This window comes from Rhineura floridana, chromosome 8, assembly GCF_030035675.1.
Source record: "Rhineura floridana isolate rRhiFlo1 chromosome 8, rRhiFlo1.hap2, whole genome shotgun sequence".
Lineage (NCBI taxonomy): Eukaryota > Metazoa > Chordata > Lepidosauria > Squamata > Rhineuridae > Rhineura > Rhineura floridana.
Window position 1 is genome coordinate 4,650,565 of NC_084487.1, and position 18,028 is coordinate 4,668,592.

The following is an 18,028-nucleotide window of genomic DNA, read 5'->3' on the forward strand; positions in this document are numbered from 1 at the left end:
ATGCCATTCGTTTCTGGAGGGTAGGAGGTAGGAGTGAAATGTAGTACTTTGGGGGCACCTTTTTGGTGAAACCTGCCCAAGCATTTCCACAGTGGGTGCTCCGGTCTCGACCAACAGGGTACCCAGAGGAAGGGGAAACAGCAACACTTGTCAAGGAAAAAGGCAGCAATTATCTCTACACCCCTACCTCTCAAAATTACAACTTGGAAAACATCCTGTATTCCTTAAATATGGAAAGCCTGCGTCTGTGTTAGAAGTGCTTAATATGTTTTTAAATAATGTTTTTAACCCTTTTTTAAAGTTGTTTTTTGTAATGTTTTTAACGCTGTTTTGTTTTAATGTATTTTAAGGTCTGTTTTTATGATGTTTTAAAGTGTTTTTAACGCTTTGTTTGCCGCCCTGGACTCCTGCTGGGAGGAAGGGCGGGATACAATTGAAATGATAATAAATAAAGCCTGGCTGCGACTTTTCACTGTTTGATCACACTTCGCTTCCACTTGGCTGTGCCCTCCTGCCTATGGGGGCACCCACACGTATTATCTTCTCCCACACAAAGAAAAGATAGCTGTTGGCTCATACAGTAGCCCATGAAAAACTGGCAGTGGAGGGCTCTCTCCCCACTCCCAAGATTGACCAACATGTGCACCCTGTCTAGGGTAGGCTGCCCTGAAATCCATGGGCTCTCCCCCCCCCTGGTCATGAGAATTTTGCTGTGAAGACAAATCACCGTTTCGGGAGAATGGGACACACACACTTAACGCCTGCATCGTTTGCAAAAGGTAACAACCCCATCCTCAATGAAAAGGGGGCTATCAAAGTTTGGCATTAGGAATCAGAACTTAAAGTCTGGCCACAGTCAGGGTGACAAGAATTCCTGTATCCATGTGGGGAAATTACATGGGCACATATGGTTCTAGTTGTCAAGCTTACAGACGCACTCTTCCCTACCGCTTGACAACACCATGCTTGTTGTAGAGACAGCTGTGGTCTTGTTTAGCTGCATGGCCCAGCCGACACATCTCCTACCAACGGCTACTAGCCCTGAAAGGTAGGTTCAACCTCCACTGTCGGAGGTAGTATGCTTCTGAATACCACAGGAGGGGAGAGTGCTGCTCTTGCACTCGGGTCCTGCTTGCGCATTTCCCACTGGGGCACCTGGTTGGCCACTGTGAGAACAGGATACCGGACTAGATGGGCCATTGGCCTGATCCAGCAGGCTCTTCTTCTGTTCTTATCCTGACAGTGGGGACTGGTAGTGCTGAATACCATTTTCAACCTCTCAAACTGGAGCTATCTGGCCATGCTCAAATAAAGTGGTGCAGGGGGGAGAGAGTGCAGAGAGTGAATCAAGGAGTAATCCTGATTAGCTCAATATATGAAGCTTGTAGCCAAGAGATCCGAAGCAGTTTCATTGGGTCCAGCTCTGGAACATCTGACCATTGTTGAGACATAGTGCCCTGAAGCAGTTCTCTCACTTTCTTTATGGTAAAAAGAAAAGAAAAACTTGCCAGAGTGTTATCAATAATTTTGAAAAGCCCACTTAATGCCTTTAGGTGGTAAACAAGAGAAATGATAAATTTTGAATCCATTACCTATAGATGGGGATTTGAAGGGATATTTGTCAGGAAGGTCCACTCTAACTTTCCACACACCACCTTCATACGGTGCTGTAATCAGGGGAGAAAAAATAGCATTAGTTGCACAAACAGAAATTTCCAAGCATAGTTTGCTGTGTTGAACACCTAAGACAGGCACATAAGGCATCATGAAGTGGTTTAAGATACCACAGAGTTCTCCTGCATAAGCCCTATGAGAAATGAATGGGAGCCCATTCATTTTTTAAGAGGACTGCACAGGAGACCTTCCCAATGGGCTTATGCCTTTGGCTTTTTGGACTACCCTATATCTAATGGTCACCCTTCTTTCTTTAAAGGGTGGAGGATCACATTTTCAAGTAACACAGGTATTCAGAATTTGATACCTCAGCTATGCAATTCTAGGGTTTTGAACAGTGATCCAGCTTGGAAGCTCCATTGGAATAAACATGGAATAAAGTTCATGATATACTTTTACTGGTTTACCCCCTGAACTATTTTAGGTGTTCATTCTGATGGAGATTCTGAGCTGAATCCGTGCTCAAAACCAGAAAGGAAAATAAGTTTCTTCGAAACATTGCATTGATAAATTCACGTAAAACATGTTCTGGCTATGGGCCTGCTGAACATAATAAGGAAAGGTTTGTTGTTTAGGAGTACATTAAGTAAAGGTTGCCCTCTGACAGGTATGGCAAACAACCTCAAGCTTCTCACTTTGTCAAGCATCAAGACTCAAGAAGGGAGCAGCCACAGTTCAGTGGCAGACCACATGCTTAGTACCAGGGATAGGGAACCTGCAGCCCTCCATTGCTGAACACTAAAGTCAGGATCATTCAGACTGTGGTATTCCCACTTTCTATGTATGGATGGGAAAGTTGGACAGTGAAAAAAGTGGGTAAGAGAAAAATCAACTCATTTGAAGTGGTGTTGGAGGAGAGCTTTGCGCATACCATGAACTGCAAAAAGAACAAGTAATTGGGTGTTAGAACAAATTAAACCAGAACTGTCACTAGAAGTCAAAATGATGAAACTGAAGTTATCATACTTTGGACACATCATGAAAAGCCATGATTCACTTGAAAAGACAATAATGCTGGGAAAAACAGCAGGGAGTAGCAAAAGAGGAAGGCCAAACAAGAGATGGATTGATTCCATAAAGGAAGCCACAGACCTGAACGTACAAGATCTGAACAGGGTGGTTCATGACAGATGCTCTTTGAGGTTACTGATTCATAGGGTCACAGTAAGTCGTGATCAACTTGAAGGTACAAGCCCTCCAGATGTCAATGCACGACAATTTCTATCATCCCTGGCCAATAGACATGTGGATAGGGCTGAGGGCATTTGGGAGTCCCAACATCATCCTGAGATCCACAGGGGCCTCATCCCTCTTCTCATACGCAGATTCAGGTTCCAGATTCAGTCCCAAGAGATCCCAGGGCTAGGAAAGATTGCCTGAGAACCCTAACAGCCACCACCAGTCAGAGGAGACGAAACTCAGTAGATGGACTGATGACTTTAGGTAAAGGATGAACAACCTTTCTGGGCACTGAGAGGATGCTGTGGGCATCACTCCCTCTAGATGTTTTTGTTCCTCCACCGCACTGACAAAGTGCACAGACACTTTGCATTTCCAAGGGGTCTGGGTAAAAAATCTGATCCGGTACAATTAAAACAGATCCTCTTAATATTTATGGTTTTTGCACAGGGCCCCCAAAAAGCTATCATGAAATTAAAGCTGGCTGTAGTAGGCTGCACAATTTTGCCAGCATCAAAAAAATACTGATCCAAGGCATGGATTCTCATGAATGTTCATGGTTTTGACACAGGATAATGACAACTCACTAGCAAAGTACAGAGCACATCTCTGTATGCAAAGGTGACCTATGATCTGATGGTGGTTTTGAGGAGATCCCTTGTAAAAATCATGAGGATCCAAAAGGATCTATGCCTCAGATCCATGTTTTATTTATTTTATTTTGACACTTATATTCCACCTTTTCTCCAAGGAGCTCAAGGTGGTGTACAAGATGATTCTCCCCTTTCCAATTTTATCCTAACAGCCCCCCTGCGAGATAGGTTAGTCTGAGAGGCAGTGACTGGCCCAAGGTCATCCAGTGAGCTTCATGGCAGAGCAGGGATTTGAACTCTGGTCTCCCAGGCCCAGTCCAACACTCTAACCACAACACCACACTGGTTCTCACCATGGTAATGGAAGAAAGCACTGGATCCGTGATTTTTACAGTTCATTCAACGTAGACAGATGTGACCTATGATTTAATTGGAGTGGTAGTGGGGAGCCAGTCAAAAATATTATGCTATTTCAAGAGCATCTGTTTTACTAAACCCAAAGTATGCGCGCATGCGTACGCATGTGCACATTTTTTTCTCTCTCCCTCCCCCTCCCTCCGCCCCCAGCAGTTCCACGTTCCTTTGTTTATCCTGCTATCCCCCTTGGTCACTCAGCTTTCTGTTGACTATAATCTGAGCCTTGAAAAACACAGAGCTGAACACAGGACTGGGAAACAGTACTGCTCTCTCAACTTCCTCCTTTAGTTCTGTGTACTTTTGAAGGGGAAGAAAGGTGATCCTCACGATGAAGGCGGCGGAGGGTGGAGGAAGGCATGAAGGGCACTGCTGCACTCATAGGTGCCACACTGGTAACCCTAGCCTTAGCGTAAAGCAGGTTACGCCCCCAAGAGGCACAGAAGAAATGGGCATCTTTGTCAAAACCAAACCCTCTCATTTTTCCTTAATGCCACCCTTCACTGACAAATTTACCTGTAGCTAGTGCTTCAAAAAAATCATTAAATGTCAAACAAAGGTGGGTACAAATTTGCATACTTACTTCCTTGTGGTCCATAGAACTTCACTACAAATTCATTGAGTCCTCCTAGGATTGTGACTTCATGTTTACTTTCAATACTAAGTGCATCAGAGTCAAGGTAATGTTTTTCATGTACACAAGGCTTATTGAACGTGCCTCTCAAGAGCCCTGGCACCCCAGGAACAGCTACGGGCTTAAATTGTTAGAATTCTTTACAAGCAAATCTGAAATAATCCTCACATCAATGAAGCCCATTCAAAATACATTTCAGACCATTCGCAGTAGTTTAAGCAGAACAAAGTAGCTGCCAGAAGATATAGATAAAACACAGTTCAGGATATAAAGACCTGAAATCTGTAGATCAGCAGTTCCCAAACTTTTTCCCCCGTGGACCACCTGAAAACTGCTGAGGGTCTTGGCAGACCACTGAATGATTTATTTTCTGCCTGTTGTAGCAGTTGTGAAGTGCTTTGCTAGATGCTGCATGGCTTTTAATTGTATCCTTACCGCTTTTGTTTCTTCCATTGTATTGTTACCGCATTACAATTTGAATTCCAAAGAATTCCACAGAACTCAAATTCTAATTGTTCTTTGCAGACATATCGTGGACCACCTGAATCAAGCTCATGGACTGCTGGTGGTCCACGGACCAGTTTGGGACCCCCCTGCTGTACATTATTTCGTGTTCACGGATTATGAAGTTGGTCTTGTTTCTGTACTAGCATGTCTGGCACTTTACTGAACTACAAGAGGGTAGGTCCCTGCCCCAAGTGACTACAATCCAACACTTGACAAAGGGGAAGGAGACAGAGCAGGGGGGGAAATGCACTTCCCTAACCTGGTGCCCTCAAGATGTATCGCACCACAACTTTCATCAGCCCCAGACAGCATGTCCAATGGTCAGGCCTTATGGGAGGTGCAGTACAAAACACCTGGCAGGCATCAGGATGGGGAAGGCTGAAGCAGAGCGTGGGGATTAGAGGCAGTGGCAAAGCCTTCGTGGAAAAGGGATTTGAAGGAAGAAAGTGTGCTTTTGCCACCTCTCTTACTTGGGCTTTCTGTGGGAAGGAAACAAAACAGAATGCTTTAAATGCAAGTGCCCGAAATCACCTTTTGACAAGATATTCTTGGGCAGAAAACCCAACAAATCTGGAACATCCAACAGGAGCACTATACTGCTTTCACTGCTTTGAAAAGAAACTTAAGTCAACTCTCAAGTGCCCGCCCTGAACCCTTGGGAGAGGGCTGGATACATCATAAGCTAGCCTTAAACAAATCCTCAAAGTTACTAGCCCACAATAATTCTCACCAGCCTGCTTCTCCGCCCACACATACTTAAGAAGTGACGTTAAGAAAAGGGTGTGTGTGAAAACAGAAGCAGGTTTTCTAAAGCTTTCCTGCATGACCTCCTTACTCACCACAGAGGCTATTTGCAATCCTGAGATAAACCTGCAAACTGGTTCTGGGCCAACTGCGGTGAGTGACTTTGGTTCTCCCAATTCCTTCGAAAAAGTCCCCAATTTGCCAAGCAAAAAAGAAAAGTGGGTGCACGGTGTACCCTAGCTTTTTTCGTTTGATCAACTTAAGAAAGGGATACTCAAAATCAGGAAAAGGTGGAACTGAGACATGAGTCAAATGCACCAACACAAACCAACGCACTGGACGGAGTGTACATTTACTTTTCCTCTCTGATCTCAAGAGCCTTGCCCAAGAAGAGAAGAGCACTAGTGTGAGGTGCCCTTGGTGGAAATCCCTCCATGGCCTTGCTCAGCTCTCCCACCCCACCCTGTCCTTAATATTCCCCACCACCTCAGCCAAACACTATTCCAAGAAACGTGTCCACACAACATAATATAGCCAGGATTCTGGTGCCATTGGAAGGATGGAGAAAAGCCTGTGCCAATATTTGCCAGAGGAAAAGATCTATGTACAGCCCTTGGAGAGAGACAAAGAAGCAACTCTAGTTGAACGCCAGCTAGATTGCAAGCGACTGTCCCTTGACCTTGGGAAAGCGTTTCCCTACTACTACAGAGGTGAAGATGCTAGGCCCAGCATGACTGCAAGCCAGACGTCATGCGTTTGGCCCAAACATCCTTTTCTGTGCAGAAGCTACACTTACACATGGGTGTTTTTATGTACGTGCATGAATGCATGTAACACTGGTATTTCCCCCCCTTCCTGCTGTAGCCCCTTGTATGCCACACTGCATGTTGTTCCTGTGAATCTTTCCCTTTGACTATCTTTCCTGGAAGATGGGGGCAGGTGAGGGGCTGCCAATAAGCAGCAAGACGCGTGTATTTGCAAAGAGAAGCATTCTGGGTCATGTGAACCGCAGATCAAAGCCCATATTTACAAAGCATCCAAGAGTGTTGCTCCTCGCAAAGTATTTCTATCATTGCCAGAGTTACCATCCAAGGGACGTCCCCTTCCTTTCGCCCCAGCATAGGTTGGCCACCCAGAGCACATTATGCCAGTGCTCTGCCCTGGGAGACGTTTTCCAGCTCACAGGTCTTCTGAATGGACTACTGATTGCTCCCGGGCTGTTAGGAGATCCATAGCTGTCGCCACTGCATATCTTCCATCAACAGGGAATCTCCCTACACAGACTGGCTACTCGCGGCCGGGTCCTCACGTAATGCTAACACTTAGCACAAAGAGCAAGCATGCTGGTGGGCAGTGGGAAAATTGTGGTCGCTTTGTATAATGCTTGTGTAAATAAACCTCTAAGCTTTGCTCCTCTCCTCCCCAACTCCTGCCATGCTATGGGAGATAAGCCATGGGTTTGGCTTAGCATTACGTGTGAACCCCGGTTTGTGGCTTCCCAGACGAACCATGAGTGATAAGGCAAGAACAAACTTTGGTTACAGCTTATAATTTGTTTTCAGTGACACCAACATGCCACAAACTGTAACCAAGGTGTGTATCCTGGGCTCCAGAGTCTGCACTGGCTCTGAAATCACTTGCAGATGCAACTCCAAATCTCACTTATCAAGCCTTGCAACCACCAATGAGGAAAGATGGCCTTCTGGCATTGTATTTGCTCTTTCCTGGGCTGGAAAAAACACCACATGGATGCCGCCACTGCCTTCCCAAGCTGCTAAGTAAAGGAGTAAGGAATAGCCTTGTGCCATCCTTCCCGCCATCTAGACAAGGCGTCTCTCTTAAGAGGGACAAGGCAGAAGGTGATGCTGGGGCTATAAGGTTCCATAAATTGTTCTCTGTTCGGATTACAGGACAGGGCTTGTACATTATGTTAAGCAAATAGCCTTCACTGCCTGATGAGGCTTCTAACAGAGCGCTCTCAAAATCCCCAGAGACCCCGTAGTCAACTTGAGCCCTTAACACACACACACAAAATTAGAAGTACACAGGTCCCCCACCCCACCATAGCTTGTCTGCAGGAGAAAGGAGCAGATAAGCTGAGTTAGAAAGAATAAAGCTTGCAAGTCTAAGAAATTCCTTTGCCCTCAAATAACCTGTTGAAAGAGACCTCTCCTACAGTACAGATCACGCAAAATCTGAAGCCATCCATGAGACAATCGTCGTGTTATTTTCCAGAGAAGGCAGCTGCAGATTTCAGTTTCTTTGAGACGATTGGGGGATGGGGACGGGGTGGCGGGAAGAATGCAAAAGTGCATTTCTCAGAAGTGCTGTAAGACTTGACACAGGCTGGTTTCCAGTAGCTGAAGCAAAGAGAAGGATGGGAGGCCGGTGCACTGTAATGTTGTGTATTTCGCGGAGGGAGCGCACCGTGCCCTCCTCTTTGTGTATGTTGTCTTCAAAAGCCTGGCACACACACAGTGCCCAAAGGACTCCTGTAGCCCAACATCTTTTGAAGAGAACCCCGCAAAACTGACCTTTCACGTAAGACAAAAGCAGAAGCCTTCAGCCCCAGTTGTCACAGAACCCTGCACTGCATCCAGCCACTATGCCATAGTGATTTAGTTGTGGCCACTGCTTCTATCTCTGGAGTGGTGGGATCAGCATAAAATCCAATCTTTGGCGAGAAGCCACAGTTCAGTGGGAGTGCGTGAGCTCTGCATCTGCAACTCAGAAAGTTCTCAGGTAGCAGAGAACTTGAAATGCCTTGGAGGCCTTGAAATGCCGCTGTCAGACAGAGAAGGCAGAAATGGGCTTGATGGAGGAATGGTCCAATCCAGTACAAGGTGTGCTCATACTGGCTCCAGACTGCCTACCCCCAAAACTGTTTTTCCTCACCTTACAATGCCACCTTAACTCTTGCCAATATATTCCAATTTCTGCAAAATCTAGTGACCGGAACAGAACATATAAATCTATGCAGCAAACAAAACTGGGGGTGCGGGAGAGAGAGAGAGTTTGCTGGATCAAATCGAAGGATCATCTAGCCCTGCAGCTACCACAGCAGGACATGTGGTAGCAGGTCTCCCAGAGTGTCGTATGAGCTGCTTGGGGTTTGTGATACCCGGCAGAGACGGGTAAGGGGGAGAAGAAACAGACACAAAAACGTCCCAAGTGCCCGGTGAAGTTATGGTGATAGGCAGACACCAGGTCTACCCTAAAGAAAATTGCAGGTGAAGTCAAAGAGCTGGCCCACCAAAGCAGGTAGATCTGTCCTCTCGGCAGTGGGAAGCAAATCTACCCAAGTAACCTCCTGGACACCAGCATGCTGCAGGTGTGAGAAAAGGGGAGGGTTCAGAAGCTCACAAGCAAGGCCTCATGAAGGCAGCGGCCTCCTCCTATTGCTCATCTCCACTGTCTACCATTTAGGATGTATGCTGAAACAATTGAGAATATCTACAGGGAATTATATTGCACACAGTCACAGCGCAACCTTTACTGGCCACACTCTCTCAAGTCTGCCGTGGCCCTGCTACCAAAGACCTTTTAACTATACAGCCCAGATTCAATCCCTGGTCTCTTCATACAAAACATGTGCAACACCACTGAGCTACTCTCATTTCCCTGCCGCAGAGAGTAGCCTTCGTTGACAGAATCTGATATAGCAAAGAATTTCTACTACCTTGGTAGAGTCCATCCAGTCCTGGCGACTATCACACTTTCTGCTCTGGACACCTTCGGGAGGAAGGGCGGGATATAAATTCAATTATTATTGTTATTGTTAATAACAACAGTGTAGGCCTCTGAACAACACACCCTTTCATTGACATAAACATATATACACACATACATACACAGCAAAAACTCATTACAAACCGCCCCTCTCAGCCACTATGTTGTACCACAGACCTCAAAAGGGCTGTACGAAGCTCTCCTTCTTGATTAAGAACATAAGAACATAAGAAGAGCCTGCTGGATCAGGCCAGTGGCCCATCTAGTCCAGCATCCTGTTCTCACAGTGGCCAACCAGGTGCCTGGGGGAAGCCCGCAAGCAGGACCCGAGTGCAAGAACACTCTCCCCTCCTGAGGCTTCCAGCAACTGGTTTTCAGAAGCATGCTGCCTCTGACTAGGGTGGCAGAGCACAGCCATCATGGCTAGTAGCCATTGATAGCCCTGTCCTCCATGAATTTGTCTAATCTTCTTTTAAAGCCATCCAAGCTGGTGGCCATTACTGCATCTTGTGGGAGCAAATTCCATAGTTTAACTATGCGCTGAGTAAAGAAGTACTTCCTTTTGTCTGTCCTGAATCTTCCAACATTCAGCTTCTTTGAATGTCCACGAGTTCTAGTATTATGACAGAGGGAGAAGAACTTTTCTCTATCCACTTTCTCAATGCCATGCATAATTTTATACACTTCTATCATGTCTCCTCTGACCCGCCTTTTCTCTAAACTAAAAAGCCCCAAATGCTGCAACCTTTCCTCGTAAGGGAGTCGCAGATTTATAACTGCCTTTCCATAAAGCGCCCACAGCAGTCAACAGGCTGCAATGGTAATAATACACACACAAAATGGCAAAAATGATTGCACAAAGCATCATTTGGCTGAGTCAACGTGATCCTGTTCTCCTTCCCAGCCAAGCCCAGGGAAAGCCAAAACCAATTCAAACATTCTAATGTTTAGATCTATCTAAATGAGACTCCTAAGTGCAGGTTAAAGGCAGAAAGCCAGAAGTAGAAAAATCCCAGATACCTTGCTGCTGAGAAATGTAGTGCTGGCCCCAAGGACCCTGAAATATTTATTCAGCCTTGTGCAGTGATGGAAGCTTAAAAATTGGAGTATTCTGCCAGCTTTGGTGGGTTGTTTTTTAAAGCACCATTAAAAGACATTTCATGTCACTGTATCTTAAGTGCTAAACAGTTTGGACAGTTAAGACTAGGTTTCCAGAAAGCTTTTAGTAGGCTATTTTTCATTCTGAGTTTAGACTTGGAAATGTTCCTAATCCTGGAGAATTCATACTTCCCTAGGCCTAAGCAACCGTTCCAAAGGAGTGGTTCAACCTTGTAACCTGGCATTTGCCTGCTCATCCAGAGCTGAGTGTCAATGGCCTAAGGGCAATTCTGGGTGCACAACTTCCCACCTCCAACACAGCCTTGGACAGAGACAGTCTTAGTGGAAGCAGTGTGATATTCTGGGTATCTTCCCCTTATTTCCTTATTCTTAACAGGTTGCAGAATCCCAGTAGTGGAAGAACTGGCACGCACATGCATGCACAAATAGCTTTTTATGGAAACATCAGTGAGAAAAAAGGGGGGTGAGAATCCCAGTGGGGGCTGAACCTCTGCAGGCTTGAAGAAAGTACATTCTGTTCAAGATAGGAGATATTAAAAACAGACTGAATCTGCATCTTGAATTCCTCAGTAACACACTTTTGCTATATTCGCTTCCCAAGATAACAGGGAGACGCTGACAATTGCTAAAGCAACTGTTGCCATTAGCCAAGGAAAGGGATTACTGGAAATCTTAGCGACACACAATTCAATAGCAGGAGAGTCACTGTCCTCAAATCCCTCAACTTGGCTCCCTCCAGATTTCCACTGGTTGTTCCAGCTGCAGTTGATGGGAATTGTAGCCCGAAACATCTGGCGGGCAGCAGCTTGGGGAAGGCTGATGTGCATTGTGGAAGAACTACAGGCCAACTTAAAAAAAAAAAATGAAAGGCAGCTGCAGGGGAGAATGGCAAATTTCATTAGGCGAACAAAGGAGGATGGGAAGGGAGCCTTAACCCTTTCTTTTTCTAATTCAGGGCATTTTTTCTAATTAAAACTGCTCTTCCATGCTGCTATCCCATTTGTTGTGGCAGGGAGGGGGAACAGCTTGATTCTGATTTACAAAAAACTGCCCAGAGGTCAAAGATTAAAGCAGGCGCGCCTCCTGTCACTGCTGATGACGTCGGCAGCTACCCACAGTATTATTTCAGTATCAAAAGGTAAAGAGGCAGGAGAATGCCCACATCTCTCCTGTGCCATGCCACGTTTGACCCTCAGTATGCCTTTCGTACCCACTGCCCAGCTGGAGGGACTCACACGGAAGCAGCAGATGGGATACATAGCAGCAAAATCTTCCCCACTAGTGCCAGATCTGAGCTGGCACTGTTTTGAAATGGCTTACTCCGCCTCCCAGTTCTGCCAGCAGTTTTTCAAGATTTCTTAACTCCTGTGAGGCAGTACATCCCTAACTAGTCAGAATTAAATGTGTGGTTACAACTCAGGGCAATGTTTGTGAACCACGCCTCTGGAACAAAATGCCAACTCCAGCAAAAAACCCGTACTTCCATAGACACCTACCATCTCACACAAAGGTCATATTCTCCCGAAAGGAATCACCGGAGGCATACAACTGTTGTCCCAGAGAGTTAGCTGAAGGCAGTGCTATGCATAGGGTGCATGCTCATTCATTTGTCATGCTATCGTCTCTGGTCAAACAGGTCTTACAAGCTTCTGAATCACTAGAGGGGGAAAGCTTGCAAAATCTGTTTAACCTGTGACTACAGGGAGACAGAAAAAGATGTGCACACCATGGGAAATGGTTCCAGGACACCACCTTCAGCTCCAAATATATCACCTGTCTCCAGACTTCTTATTTAATAGCAACTCCAGAGTGAAGAACTCAAGAAGGGAGATCAAAAGTATTTTGTCTGTAGTTGCTCCTCATTGTAAGGCCAGACAGCTGAAAAGCTGCCTTTTCTCTGCTCCATGAGGAATGGAGTTATCTTTCAGTAGATGCAACTTACCAAGTAACACTGTACCATGTGCATTAAACTTCAAATGGGCCAGAATGAGAAACCCGAACAGTAGCTTTGACAAACACATTATGCCTGAAGTAACCCTGAATAACTCCCAATCATGTAAAAAAGCAGAGACTGGACAGAATTAAGGTGGAATTATTTCAGGACAACTGACTGGGTAAACAAGCCCAGGAGCGAGGAAAAGAACAGAACAGAGGGAAAGAAACTTTTGTGCCTACACAAGAAGAGAGCCCAGCTAATCAAACTGAGGGTCCACTGAGACTACCATCCAAATTCCCACAGTGGCCAAACAGGTCCTTCTGGGAAGCTCACAAGCCCAGCACACAAGCCTGCCTCCCACTTTTGCCCCTTAAGCAACTGTAATTCAAAGGTATATTGCCCCTGCAGATGGAGACTCCATTTAGTCATCAGGCTAAATTCTTGATTGGCTTGCCTCCTTGGGACTTTCTAATCCCCTTTGCCGAAAGACCTTTCTGAGGTTGTTTCGCTGTAAAATGTGGGTTTTCTACAGACTGTATGGACCTCCAGAGCACCTGCCAAGCAGGAAGTTGGCACAACGTGAGGAAGCACACACAAACACCACAAGCAGAATTCTAAGAAGCATCATTACTGAACTTCCAAGGTCAGAGTGAATGCTGGCATCACACCACTTCCCTTTCCTTCCTCTTTGGAAGAGATGTTGCCAAGAAAAGGAATGTTTTTCAATATTATTATTATTATTATTTATTAGTTTTATAGCCCTCCCTTTCTCCCAGTGGGAGCCCCGGGCAGCAATATACCAATCTCTCTCTTTTTTTAAAAGCACAAGAGGGCAGACATTTTTGGCATTTTTGGCTCAGGTTGAGCAGCCATAAGACGTCTTTCAAACCATTTGCTTCTACTAAGTCTTGCAATGTAGCCTGATCACTAACATTATCCATGGAACACTGGGGAAACAGAGGGCATGCTTCATCTCTTCCCTGCTCCAAATCTACCTTAGACAGGCCTGTCAACAAGACATATTTAGTTATTACATTTATACCCTGTCTTTCTTTTCATCATAGAAACCCAAGGCGGCTTACATATGGTTCCCAGGCGGTCTCCCATCCAGGCACTGACCAGACCTGACCCTGCTTAGCTTCAACAGGGAGCTGGCCTCATGTGCCTTCAGACATAGAAGATCCCTGCATTGTAGATGCTACTGACTCCTCTCTGGTTCAAACGCAAGGGATGCTCAAGAAGAAAACCACCTGACTCTGCGGATCCTGGCAGTCCAGCAGCCCCCATGGAGAGGAACCCATCCTCTCAAAATGAGCCTTCCATCCAAGTGCTGTTGAGCCATGGCCCAGCACGCTCTGAAGGCAATGGTACAGGGGCTGCCATTACACCTGAGCTGACCCTAAGAAAACTCAGCATCTAGTTGCAAGAGATGGAATCTCACCGAATGGCTTGTGCTGCCCCTGCCCCCAGCAGACTTGTGCCTTCCAGCTGTGCCGAGAGCTGGAAAATACACAGCATTGAGCAGGGGGTTGGACTTGATGGCCTTATAGGCCCCTTCCAACTCTACTATTCTATGATTCTATGATCTTCTGACAGCACAGATGTGAAGTATGGACAGGGCTTTCCAGAGATTTGGGAATGGAGCTCATGCAACAGGCCCCCCCCCCCAAGCATGAGCTCTAGGAACTTGCTATTTTTAAAGGTGAAAGCTGAGAGCCTTCTGCCCTAGCCAGCTCCGTACCAAGTGCCAGAGGGGGAGTGGCACAAGTACAGTTTTTCCCGTCAGGGGTTTAAGCTCTTGCTGTCATGATAATCCGTCCCCCAGCTTGTCTGTCTTCCATACAGCCCTCTTCTTTGCTATGCGCTCTGCAGGTGAGGGCCTCCTGCAGATACCATATCATCAGGAGTTTCGTTCTGCACAATATAGGAAACGGACCTTTAGTGTGGCAGCACCTACCCTGTGGAATTCCCTCCCTTGGAATATTAGACAGGAGCCATCTCTGCTATCTTTTCGGCGCCTTTTGAAGACTTTCCTCTTTCAACAGGCCTTTTAAATTGAGACCTTATCCCAGTATGAGTCTGTGTTAGAATTGCTTGTTAATATGTTTTCGTTAATAATATGTTTTTAAATCTTTTTTTTTTAAAAAAAGATGTTAAATCTTTTTTTTAAATGTTTTTAACGTTGTTTTGTTTTAATGTATTTTAAGGTCTTTTTATGATGTTTTAAAGTGTTTTTAGCTTTTGTTTGCCACCCTGGGCTCCTGCTGGGAAGAAGGGTGGGATATAAATCAAATAATAAATAATATATTTATATATATATAACCCTGGGCATTGTAGCTTGGCAAGGCTTCTAGGCCTTTAGTACGGAACACAGAAAACTGCCTTTTACCAAGCCAGATCTTTTGTCCATCTAGTTCAGCATTGTCCACACTGACTGGCAGCGGTCCTCTAGGGTTTCTGACGGGGGACTTTCTGAGCCCTACCTGGAGATGCCGTTGGGGACTGAACCTGGGACCTTCTGCATGCAAAGCAGATGTTCTGCTACTGAGCTACCGCCCTTCCCCTATGGACCTGGAAACCATGGCAAACTATAAATTTGCAGGGACCTTTGGGCTTGGTATTGGTATAGTGTCGCCCTGGCTCCTACTGGGAGAAAGGGTGGGATATAAATCTTTAATAATAATAATAATAATAATAATAGGGCCTGATGAAGATGCACCTCTCCATCTCCATCTCTGGCCTTCCCAAATGCTGCTACTGGAAGGTATGTTAAAAGGAAGGACAACAGAGACTTGCAAGATGGGATAGAAGGCCTTAAGACCACATTACTAGGAAAACGGCATCACTGGGAACACAACAAGGTCTGGAGCTCAGAATAGGACAAGCTTTCAAATGAGCGAATTCAGCCCCAATCTGAATTGAGCCCAAGGCAACTTAGGAGAACTTATCCCAAACTGAGACATGGGAATCTCACTAAATTTATCCCAAATATCAGCATTACTTTTATAATGCAATCCATTAAAAATACTTTGCACTTAAACTTCCTTGCTTTACAATGGAGGTGATTAAAGCTCAGTGCTGGAGCATACAGTTTTCTTATGGGACCCTAGGTTGAAAGACCATGTGAGCTTCGGCCAGCCAGTGTTAACCATTCTTGGTTGGACTCCTCTGATGATGTAGCGTCCTTTTGTTCACCAGGCCTTGGTCCCTAGTGCTGTGATTAGCAGAACAGGAGCCCATCACAGCTGCTTTATTAGTCAACTCTATATGTGTTTTCTCTTGTAACTATAACTACTTTTAATAGCAAACTCAGCTGGTGAGTGCTTCCAGGACTGTAGCCAAAACAGGGCCATCAACAAACAAGAGGAAGGCGTCAGCATGCTTGAAGGAACACAAGTCGAACAAAAAACACAGAATGCACCCAAGAGGGCCAAAAAAGCAAACAAAGCCCAGCCCAGGCCAATGAGGACCAATCATGCTCACTAGCCATGGAATGTACAGTGACAGACGGAACAGAAAAAGACCAATCACGGGGTGGAAGGAGTGGAATACCCTGCTGGAACCCTGAACAGGAGCACCCTGCTTAGGATGGAGAACAAACGGGAAGATTTTGTTGCAGGTCCCACTTATATACTACACATATCGTTTTGTAGTTTGTTACTAGTTTTACCTGTACACCATCTTGCAAGTTGACTTGTAGAAAGCCAGTCTATAAAATTAAGGGCCACAAAACATTGCAACTTCAATTAATTGGGTAAGAAGAAAAGGCAGGAACTGCATTTTGCAGAAGAAAGCCCATTAATAAAATTTTAATCTGGAGTATAAGAATTTCATTTGTAAAACACATATTTTTTCTAAGGTTTCTGTTATAAATTTCTTCTACTATGTTTAAAGACCATTCCTCATTAAATGGGGCAAAGTTGGGCTTGCCACTGAGTGTACATTCAACAGCCAATTACGACTCCCTGACAAGCCTCTCCACATTATACATGTATTTCCAGTCACAGGTTTGCTGCACATAAACAAATGATGAGATGTGGCCTTAAGCTATCTCATTTCTAGATGCAGACTGGATACTTTTTTTTTGGCCAGTGCTTCAAGAATGGTTCAGACTTCCATTACTTGCAAGGTAGTCTTCACAGAATTAACACTAAGCTGGAGCTCTTCAAACTCCTTTCCTTTCAAGGAGTCTGAGAAAGTAGTACAAGGTTACACTGAGCCAAATTCCACTCTGTGCATTCTTGAACAAGAGAGCCTTCCACATCCCATTCACCGGGGCAACCTTCTGTGGATACAAGTTCATCAGGTTGGCTTTTCACAGCATAGCATTACTGAAGTCACAAGCAGCAACTCCCACAAGAGGAAGTGATGGCCACAACTTGGATGGCTTTAAAAGAAGGTTAGACAAATTCATGGAGCTCAAGCTTATCAATGGCTACTAGCCATGATGGCTATGTTCTGCTTCCATGGTCAGAGGCAGCATGTTTCCAAATGACAGTTGCTGGAAACCACAGGAGGGGAGACTTGCAGTCACACTCAGGTCCTGCTTGCGGGTTTCCCTTTAGGGCATCTGGTTGGTCACTGTGAGAACAGGATGCTGGACTAGAAAGGCCACTGGCAGACTCTTATGTTCTTAATATGAATTACCACCAGGTGTCAGGCACCCTAGCCCAGCCTTCTATAACCTGGTGCCCTGCAGATGTCTTGCACCACAACCCCAGTCAACCTCAGCCACCATGGTCCAAAACATCTGGAGAACACCAGGTTGTGGAAGGTTGCACTAAACAGTCAGCTCATCCAGAACATACCCACTGCACCTGAACAAATTATTATGCAGTAGCGATCCTTTGGAACAGGGTAGCATAACAGTTTATTAAGTTGCTTTTATTGCAAAAGCAACTTAAAGCACACTAAAACTAAGTATAACAACCAATAAACCTTAAAAACACAACTGTACAAAATAAAATCCAGGTCTTTCAAAACCCGCCGTACCAAAAGAGGCCACCAGTACCTGAAGCCCTTCAAAGTAAGGGCCAAAAGCCTGAGTGAAAAGGAAGGTTTTTGTCTGGTGCCTAAAAATAGGTAATGCTGGCACCAGGCATGCCTCCCAGGGGACAGCATTCTACAAGTGGGGAACCACCACTGAGAAGGTCCATGCTTGTGCTGCCACTCTCCACACATCCCTCAGAGGGGGCACATGGAGAAGGGCCCGAGATGAAGATGTAGGTCCAAGTTGGTTCACAAGGGGAGAGGTGGCCCTTGAGGTACAGGGTCCTGAGCCATACAGATCTTTATAGGTCACAACCAGAACTTTGAATTGAGCCTGGAAACTAAGTGGTAGCCAGTGCAGTCATGCCAAATTGGTGTTATATATTCTGACCATCCTGCCCCAGTCAACAAACTGGCTGCCAAATTCTGCCCCAGCTGCAGTTTCCGATCTTGCTTAGCCTGGAGAAGAGAAGACTGAGGGGAGATATGATAGCACTCTTCAAGTACATG

At 45.5% G+C, this 18,028-nt stretch overlaps 1 protein-coding gene across 1 annotated transcript in view; it reads right to left on the bottom strand.

Moving 5' to 3' along the window:
• UBE2H (ubiquitin conjugating enzyme E2 H) overlaps window positions 1-18,028 on the bottom strand; it is a 67,058-nt gene that overhangs the window by 28,522 nt on the left and 20,508 nt on the right. The window contains 2 exon segments of the mRNA XM_061638025.1: window positions 1,593-1,667; window positions 4,444-4,520. Of these exon segments, the coding sequence (XP_061494009.1) occupies window positions 1,593-1,667; window positions 4,444-4,520 (152 nt within the window).